General features: G+C 39.4%; 1 protein-coding gene across 1 annotated transcript in view; it reads right to left on the reverse strand.

Moving 5' to 3' along the window:
- Window positions 1-2,136: 2,136 nt before the first annotated feature.
- Window positions 2,137-10,120, reverse strand: part of LOC112109318 (engulfment and cell motility protein 1-like) — a 222,513-nt gene continuing 214,529 nt past the window's right edge. Inside the window, exons 16-17 of the mRNA XM_029914216.1 lie at window positions 2,721-2,857; window positions 2,137-2,274 (exon numbers count right to left, since the gene is read on the reverse strand). Of these exons, the coding sequence (XP_029770076.1) occupies window positions 2,137-2,274; window positions 2,721-2,857 (275 nt within the window). The remainder of the gene's footprint in view (window positions 2,275-2,720; window positions 2,858-10,120) is intronic.

Consider the following 10,120-nt stretch of genomic DNA (forward strand, 5'->3'; position numbering starts at 1 on the left):
AGGTTTATGTGATCACCAAACATCTTTTACATAGGACACCAAACAGCCATCTCCCATTTAGTCCCTACTGAGCTAGATTTAAACCTGCACCCTGTTGATGAAAGGTTCTGTATTCCATTACCAATCCCCTGGACTAACTCAAAAGTGCCCCCTAGTTCACTCACATTAATCTCAGACCTGTTAGTAAAACTGAGACACAACCATCCCATGTACCAATATACAACATGAATGATTACGTACAGCTAGGAAATATTATATTTACAAAGGCACAAACCATGCCGCACTTTTACAAACAACAGCTGATGACATAGCATGCTAAAGGCTCTTTGATCACCTGTGCACTCCAAAAACAAGACAGGTTTCAAGTAAAATGGAGTTGTTTCCATTTGCGGGTCTAACTACATCTTAATTTTTCTACAATACCCACCAGATATAAATAATGTAAGCCTTAAAGTATGTCATAAAGGCACAATATAAGTTTAGCTGCCTGACTGAATTATTCTATACAGACTTCTACCTCTGAAGTCTCTGAAAAAAGGTTACAGTTATAATGGTAAGATTCTTCTTCTTTAAGATATGAAGAACATTAGAGTCTCTTTCTAATGCATGCGTGTGTAATAGCTAGGGATGACAAGAAGTTTAATGAGGGAGGGTTTAAAAGAAAAAGCATGAGATTTTACCGATCTCTTTGAAAACACACAATAGAATTCTTCAAACCGTATGCTGCTATTAAAAAAGCTTTAAAATTAATGAACAGTGATGGAATCTCCCCAGCATGGACTGTAGTGGCTGGATTTCACCACTGAAATAAAGTCTTTACCTATGGTTTACTGAAGCCTTAAGAATAGACTAAGGAACCAATGGGAAAGTAGTGGGGAGTTCCCAACAATTCGACTTCTAGCAATACTAACCTTTCTATAGTGTGAGAGGTGGGGAATAAGTCTCCAAATGTGCACACAAGCTAGGCTGTAAAACTTCTTAATACCTCTAGAATGTCCAATTTACTTTGATTAATCAAAATTTAAATTAAAAGAGCTATCCCTTCTTCATTACGATTAAAGACCACAGAGTAGCTCTCAAGCAGAAACATTAGGTTCCAAGAGCCTTACTCCAGTTTACTGAGTTTCCAACTGAGTTCGGGGGAAAAGAATTCCACATCTCAAGTGATTAACAAACGGTATGAAAGTGGTACTTTCAGACATTACCAGGATGATAAAAGTTATTCAAACTAAAAAGGCTAAGGCTTATGAAGATAGAAAGTGAGGAGAAGCAATTTGTCACATATGAGAACAAACTGCATCCTTTGGGGATTGCTCGGTGCTGTCTCCAAAGAGGCACTCATCTGTAAAAGGAAGGGCTAAAAGATCCTATCCTTTTAAAAGTTTAAATAGTACATTACAACAGAGAGGCAACTGCGCTTGGTCTTCCAAAGAACCCCAGAACAATGTAACTGCTAAAAAATAAATATATTAATTTTCATCCTCCACTGAATCTTTTTGGGGACTGTCTGTTGTCAGAAATGAGACTGCCCTATTACACTAATCCACTAGGATAACTAGTTGTATATTCTCAATTCAGTGTGAGAGCAATTACATACCAAATCCTTATTGGGCTGGGATGATAATATAGCTTCAGTGATCAACATCCATTCATAAACTTGTTAAATATAGTCACTTATTATGATGACCTCTTAAAAAGTGTTGGCATCTTTATACATGTGAATTAAATTTTCAAACTATCCAGTGAATTGTCTTGCTGAGGCATTTTTGGGTAGTAAATACTTGGCGAGTCAACTACAGAGTGTAATAAGAAAATCCCACACAAGAATAGTGTGCTTTTTTATGAGGATCCATTCCTCCTCTTGCCAGAGCATATGTCCTCATTGGCAGTTACCTGTATCTAAAAGATGGCCAATCCACATTGTGTCCTGAAGATCCACCACTACTTCATCTAGGGAATCCTGTTTTTCCTCACTTGAGCAGCCAACCCTCTTTCAGCTACATTTCAGTTTGGCATTAGGCATGAAGCATCCAAGTCTAATGCCAATAAGGCTCTGTGTATTGAACACTGGAGCTCTTAGAGGCTCCAGTATTCATTCTCCATCAACTTCTCTATTCCCAGCCTTGGGCAAGGGTATCAAGAGCCAGTCAAATGGGCCAGCAAGGACGAGGATACCTGCTGGCAAGTCTGGCTGAATATAGAATTCCAGACGTCAGTGTTCAAATCTCTTCTAATAAGTCTTAGCATTGCAAGCTTTGTTACTTCAGACTGCAGCTGCAGACATGCACAACACTTAAAGTTGCAGCAGGATCATGTCCACTTTTGAATATTTTACCATTTCAGCACTCAGGTCATCCAAATGAAATGAAAGGATGCACAGAATTATCATTGTTTTACTCTCCCTGCATTATTTACAACCTTCAGGGCTGCAGCACTTCAGAATGGTATTAACAATATAAAAAGGCAAAGTTTCCCCTCAAGCCAGATTTATCGCATTTATCTTGAGAGTCTGCCGTGTAACACAACTGAAAAAGGTCAGAAAGCCTCCACAGACCCTCCCATCCACTGCTTTTTGATTTCTCAACATTGACACGCAAGGGATTTACACAGGAGAAACTCAAGAGAAGTAATTGGGAGAGGAATGTATAAATCCCTTGTGCCTCAGTTAAGAGCACACATCCATGTCTTAGAACTCTGTCAACTAATTTCCCCTCTCTTGCCTTGTTGAAGTCTTCAGAGGTTGCCCTCATTTCCTTCCACGTCTTATTCAACAGCTGGATGCAGATGCAGAAAAACTCCTCAAATGATCTGTCGTGCGTGAAGAACATGGGGTGGAAATCATTGCAGGTCTCACTGGCTAAAGACATAAGAGAAGGGGAAAATAAAATATTAACAGGCAGGACCCAAACTGGAAAAAAACACCCACATCTGGAAAATACAGTAATTCCCAGGAACTGTATTTCTAATCAGGATAGAAGTGTAAACACACCACATTGGAAAGCCAGCCCTGGTCTGCAACGTAAAAGTAAATGAAAGACTATAGAACCTCTTTGCAGGACAGGGAAACTAGCTACTTCCCTGGACGGTCTCTCAGAGGTGACAGCAAGTTGTTTGTGTGGAGCTTTACTGTGCAGGCTAGGATGAAGAAAGTCACAGACAAAACTCCAAGCCTAGTCATCAGAAGAAGAACCTGCCCCACTGTTAGCAATATGTACACCAAAGCTATGCTGACTGAGAAGTGGACACTGAACCCAAGCAGTAAGAGGATAGAAAACCAATGTCTGATCAAAGAACAAGCTCCGCTAGCAGTAGCCGATGAGTTCCCGTTTTCTATGGCGGTATGCCAAAGAGGTATCAGAGAAAGTGATTTTCTATGTGAAAGTGTAGAGATGATTAATATGTTTCCATTTATTTTAGTTGTATAAACAGCTAAACGGAGCCCTGTTCCACACATTGACAAAGGTTTTTTTAAAGGAGAAACTGAATACAAATTTTCTCTGTGCAATTCTCTTCCACCCTAAAATCAAGCATACGTTTAAAAACAAAAGAAAAAAAGAGAGATGAGAAGGCCTGTGAGGCACAAAAAAGAAGAAGATATTCTGCCCAAAGAGGTTGTTCTCTCCTGTGGGACTTACTGAGCTATGGCCAGATTTTCAGAATCTGAGGGCAAAACTGAAGGCAATGGCAGCTGCTGGGAGTTGAGCACTTTTGAAAATCTGTCCATTGGTGGACAAATTACCCCAAAGGACATTTTACCACATACGCTGCTGCAATTGACGCAGTTTCCCTCCCCATGCTGCTGGCCAGTATCACAAAGACTATCGGGTAGTCTGAGCCCATCCTTGATACATCCATCCTTCATCTCAATTAACCTCAGCTTTCCTCCACATCAACAGCCTCCTAATCTTCCTCATTAGCAACTCACAGACTCTTACAGCAGCAGCCTCACCTACCATCAGGAACAAATGAGTGGTGCTTAGATAAGCAGCCTATGTGACATATTACTAGAACAGTAACATCATGTACCCTTTGGGCAAACTGCTTCCCAACCTGTGCTCCCACACATTCCTCACTATCCTTAGTAACCTCTTCCTCCCGATTAAATTTGCCAGACTAGACATGAAAACTCTTTGGGGGTATCCAGACAGAACTACCTGACTGAGAGATGCCCAATGATGAGGAACACATGCCTCTTCTCCTGGGCCTGGCTCCTCTCCTGATACAGCCCCTTGGGAGTGATGCCTCTTTTCAAAACCTGTCTTTCTATTCGGTATGTATAATTACCTTTGCCATGGCAGTTGCTGCTGCTATAGGAGCACATTGTGCATGGAATTACTTAGTGCCTCAAAGAAAAAGGGTCTCTGATCTTTCCTGAGGTGCAACATTCCAATTATGGAGGCAAAGCTTAATCGCACACATGAGGTTTAATTGTAATGTCAGATTAAAATCTAATCAATTTCTTGACTATAGAGCTAGGGTCAGAGTTAATTTAGGAGTTCCGGTCTCATTCTAATCAAATGAAATCCATTCATTTCCAAGGCTGTGTAGTCAAGGGGGAATTGGTCAAGGCAGCAGCTCAATTTCTGAGTAAAGCCTCAATCCCTTAAAAAAATAAAATGCCAGCGGCCTGGTTTTCAGAGCACCTTCAGCTTTCCTTCATTTCAGTTGGAGTCATGAGTGCCCAGCATTTCCAATTATCAGGCCTTCAGCCTGTAATAATGGCAGTGGCACAACAGAACAGGTTCTCTTAAGTCATAAAATATTATAACGATGAGGAGAAATAAAATAATGTCAGGCAGAAGAATGCAGTCAGTGCCTTCAGACCATGAAACAAGGCAGTCACCAAGAGGTATGCTGGCCTCTCTCTAATCCTTCTCAGAGCCCAGGCTAATCACAGTTCCTTCTTGTTTAAAAATAAATACATCAATACATCAAAATTACTGTGAAATTTATCCCTTCGCAGAAACTTGATCATCAATTCCCAGGCATGCTTCTCATAATAAGAAGTACCAAGCTGTATTCTTATTTTGATTGTAAAAATAAAATAAAATTGGGGAATGCCAATGTTCTTCTAACTAGTCAACAGACTGCAACTTTCCTACATCTTTTCAACCTAGAGAAAGAGTAAAAATAACTCCTCTCAATCCAAATGGGGCAACTCAAATCAATCAGAAGACCAGCACTAATATGTCTTAAACCATGCTAATCCCAACTAACCAGACTCAAAATTCAGAACTGCATCGTAAAGAGGTACCTCAAAATTTCCATAGACATCCAGATGGTAGAAAAAATTCCATGCTGAACTTCGATGACACTTTTGTTTGTCTGGAAAACGAATGTAAAACTATCCAGTTTCATGGAAGAGCCTTGAATCAAATATTATTATTAATATTTGGTAGTGTCTAAAGGCTCCAACGAAAATCGCAGCCCATTTTACTAAATGCTGTATAAGCGCATAGTAAAAGAGAATCCATACTCCAAAGAGCTTTTGACCTTGTGGTGAAGACATTCAGCCACGGACATCTTATCTCTCTGAGGAGTGGGCAAATTTAGAGAGTGGTCAGTATTACTATGTAATATTTTGCACAGCTCTAAGTGGCAAGCTGAAACTGAGGTTCATTGTCAGACCAATTTGGGGAACATTGCATGGAGCCTACTTGTAATATTCCTGACCTTAGGCACAGCACTGTCAAACACATTTCTACTAGCAGGAACTAGCCAAATTTATTATTACATAAAACACACACAAATATATGGCTACAGATCAGGGACATAAATCATCATGGTTACTTATCTTTGTTGAATGTTAATATTATCATCATGCCCATGTTTCTCTGAGACCTCCTTTGAAAGACAAATCAGAAGGAAAATCTGGTCTGTATAAATCAGGCTAAGAATTTGTTAATTCTCCTTTCCTAGCAAAATTCTTATACCTATTTCTCTGAGCTGGAGCTTTGTGTGCCACCTAATGAGATTCAAGTAGTCCTTCAAACTTCTAGTTCCTCTCTGAGTGTGACTTCAGGAAAGGAAGTGCAGTTAATGTACTGATCAGAAATGGCACCTGAGAAAACATAGCTAATTTCTGGAAGGCAATATTTTTATGTCTGCTTTTTCAGAGATTCACCCAAGTACATGTTGGCTGTCTATTTTAAAAGACATTTAGGCTCCCCAGATTACTCATATTTTAAATAGATTTGTTATGTTACCTTTTGTTGCCCCTCTCTGAGAAGAAAACAACAATAGGAAAAATGAAAAAAAAATCACTTGTCCCTCCTTCCCCTCCTCATTTCTGGAACCCTCTTCTCATCAGAGAAAGAAATAAAATCAGGGCAGGGTTTTTCCTGATGGCACTAAGAATAGGTTGATCTCTGAATGTTCACATCAGCATGCTCTTGGAACGACAGTGTTTACAGTATGTTGTGATGAGTGTCTGACATGGAGAACACTACAGATTTAAATTTCAAAGTGGGTATAGATTGCAAGAAGTTCTGCATCCAAGACAGTTCCTGGAAAGGATGAGTGAGCCAGTCCAACTAGCTGGGGTGTCAGCTTTTCAAAACTCACAAGCATGAATCTAAGGCCACTAGTTGCGCAGAAGGTGATACTGGTATTGCACTGATATATGTAAGTTATATGGTTACCACTTAAACATACAGTTCTTTTGGGGGGGGGGCATTGACAACCTCTTCCTCTCGCTTCAAAAAATTCCCAGCACCCCTTCACCTTGAAAAAAAAAACCACCAGAAGTTTTTAATTATTATTGTCTTTAGCAATACTGGAAAAGTAATAGAAAGAGAAACAAAGAAAGAAGCAGGCGCTGACAGAGCAGCAAGGCCTAATGATAGGGCACTGGATTCACACTCAGAAGAACTAGGTTCTATTCCTGGTGCTGCTGCTGGACTGCTGATGGACTGTGGGCAACTCACCTCCCCACCCCCATGCCTCAGCTTCCCCATTGTAAAATAGGGATAATGATAGTCACCTCCTTTGTAAAGTACTTTTGAGATCCACAAATGAAAAAAGCTATATAAAAGCTAGATATTAATATTACTACTACTATTACATGAAAATGAGCTTTAAAAATGAGAAACATATAGGCCATTATTTTCAAAATCAGCTCATGATTTTGGGTGCCCAATTTGGGACATCTTTAAGGGGCCTGTTTTTCAGAAGGCAGTTAGCACTTTCAAAAGGGGCCAGATTGTCTGAAAGTTCTTAGCAAGTATGAAAGCCCAAAACTGCTACTTACTTATGAAAATCTTGACCATATTGCACGTACTATGGACTAAACAAGTAAGAGAGTCCATCTTCTAGTGGAGCTATAAAAATCAACAAGATCAAAGAAAATGAATAATCATAAAGCATGCAGTATTCCTTTAGTGTAATAAGTAGTAGAGTGGGGGGAAGGGGAAAGGTCCATGAATATTTGTGAAAAATTAAAAACTATTTCACTTCAGTTGTGCTCATACACCTTCTGTGCTGATTTCTGTGAAAATTTCAGTGGTAGCTTTACCTCACACAAACACTTGCCATAAACTAATTTTAAATTTACACATTCAGCGCACAGCATGACGACAGATATCTCAAAACCCCTCACAAAGTCCTTGCACAGAGACAATTAAACAAGCTAGAAAAGGAGTTCACTTCACTCGTAACAGCTAGGACCACATTCACACCCCATTGCTATTGTAAATGTAGGGAGAGTGAAAATTAAATTCTGCATCCAAGCAATAAATTGTGCACGTCTAATTTTACTAGGAATCTGTGACAGTCTGTACCCCTATGTTCACCTCTTTTACAGGACTATGATACATTTTGTACAAAGTATGCCTTGTGAGGTATCATTTGAAAACTCATAATTTGCTAATTATTATTGTCCTGGTAAAATATCTGTGGCAATATGACATGTACAGTTATAAGATTCCTCTGTATGGTATTACTAAGACATGTTCCAAGTCTGGGGGAGCAGCCATAGACCAGTTCCCCAGAGACAAAAGGCTAGCCGACGCCTCAGCGAGATGTCAACAAAATTGAATGGACTATCACCTGGTTTAGAGGCCATTCTTTGGGAGGAAAGAGTATGTGGGGAAAATCTAAATCTTGACAAAGAAAGAGCTGGGGGATTCCATGCACACAGGCTTTCCATCTCCTGAGCCTCAGCTGGAGATGATTCTTGAAGAAGAGAAAGAGCTATAAGAAAGGGGAGCAGATGCCCCAAATTATCTCTCCCTTTCCCTCTACTCATGGTATCGACAACACTTGAAGAACAAAGAAGCAGCATTGGATTGGAGGAGGGATTTTGACTGAAAGAGATTCAACCAGTAAGCCTGCTGAAACATGTGGTGAGAGACACTTAGCTTTGAATTCACTCTAGCTTGTTAACTTGGCATTAGTTGTGTTTTACTTTTATTTTCTTGTAACCAATTCTGACTTTTGTGCCTCATTACTTGTAATCACTTAAAATCTACCTTTTGTAGTTAACAAACTTGTTTTATTGTTTTTATCTAGACAGTTTGTTTGGATTGAAGTGTTTGGGAAGCTCCTTTTGGGACAGCAGGATTTGTGCATATCATTTTGTATTAATAAAATGACAGACTTTATATGAGCTTGTATTGTCCAAGAGAGAGCTGCGCAGTACAAAATGCACTTTTCTGGGGGAGAGTCTGGGACTGGGAATTTGCTGGTGTTGTTCTACAGTGTAATTCATGAGTGGCTGGTTATAGCATTCATACAATATAACTGGGTGGCTGTGTGAGAGCAGACCAGGAGTGGTACCTCTCATAGCAAAGCAGTGTAAAAGGCACACCAGGTTGAAGAACTGAGGGGGGACAGCTGTTCATCAGTCCAGATTGTACCCTCGGTAATGTCACAGTACCTTAGACAAAATATGTGAGAGCCACAAAATAAAAGGTTGAAAAATGTCATACTCCAATTTATCTGCAACCTCTCCCTGCACTGCTATCCCCCTGAAAGATTCAAAGCCAGAGAGCTTCTTCAAGCTCTTCTGTTGATGTTAAGGATTATAAAGTCACTGTATCAGGAATGGAAAATAATACAATATGATTAATCACATGTATAAACTCAACTTGGATGGTAACATGCACAATCAGTCCACAAAATAAAATCTGAAGATTTTATTGAGTACATTTGGATAATGAATACATTTGATAAAACTGCTATATGATTGCAGATATTCCAAGAGCAGAGGGAGAGAAGCTAAATTAATCAAATAAATGATTCACTCAACCACATAAATAGGATCACTTGACATTAATGTTATCTCACTTAAAAGGGGAGAGAGAGAGATACCTTTTATAATAAGTCATTCTCTGCTCATTCCAAAGAACTCATCAGGTTTATCAGAAAAATACACTGAACTTTCCTCCAAGATGTAGAAATGATTGAAGAGCTGGAGCTGGATAATTTGTTTGAGAAAAGTCTCAACCATCCATCAATACTTAACTCTTATAATGTGTTTGTCATCCATAGATCTCAAAATGTTTATAGAGGAGATAAGTATCATTATCCCCATGTTACAGATTTGTACAGTGGTTAGAAAATGACTAGGACCTATAGAATCTAGTCCAACTGTGCTACCGTGACATTGCCTCATGTTGGGCATGACATTTAACCTTTTTCAGGGCTTGTTTACATGGTGAGGTAATGTGCTTTAGAGGGGTGTGACTTCTAAAGTGCACTAATGTGCTGCACATTAATTGGTCTGTGTAAACTACTTTAACATAGTGCTGTTTAAAAGAGCATTATGTTAACACGCACTAGGGAACCCTTACTGCGCATTAGCACGCTCTACACGGACCAATTAATGTGCAACACATTAGTGTGCTTTAGAAATCACACTCCATATAGCACATTACCCCAAATGTAGCCAACTCCTTAGTGTCTTCTCTTAGTTTCCCGCTTAATAAAATGGAGATAATACTTTAACTGCACAAGGGTGTTGTGAGCTTAATTGACGTTTGTCAAGTGCTGCAAGATCCACGGGTGAGAGTTGTAGTGTGGGCAACATATACAATATACACACCGCATCGTTTTCTAAATAATATTTTCCAATAATAAAAGACAACATGAAGAGCAACTAAGTCTCATTAGTCCTCTCAAG

Source organism: Terrapene carolina, unplaced genomic scaffold (genome assembly GCF_002925995.2).
Source record: "Terrapene carolina triunguis isolate 2854851 unplaced genomic scaffold, T_m_triunguis-2.0 Scaffold33715, whole genome shotgun sequence".
NCBI classification, from domain to species: domain Eukaryota; kingdom Metazoa; phylum Chordata; order Testudines; family Emydidae; genus Terrapene; species Terrapene triunguis.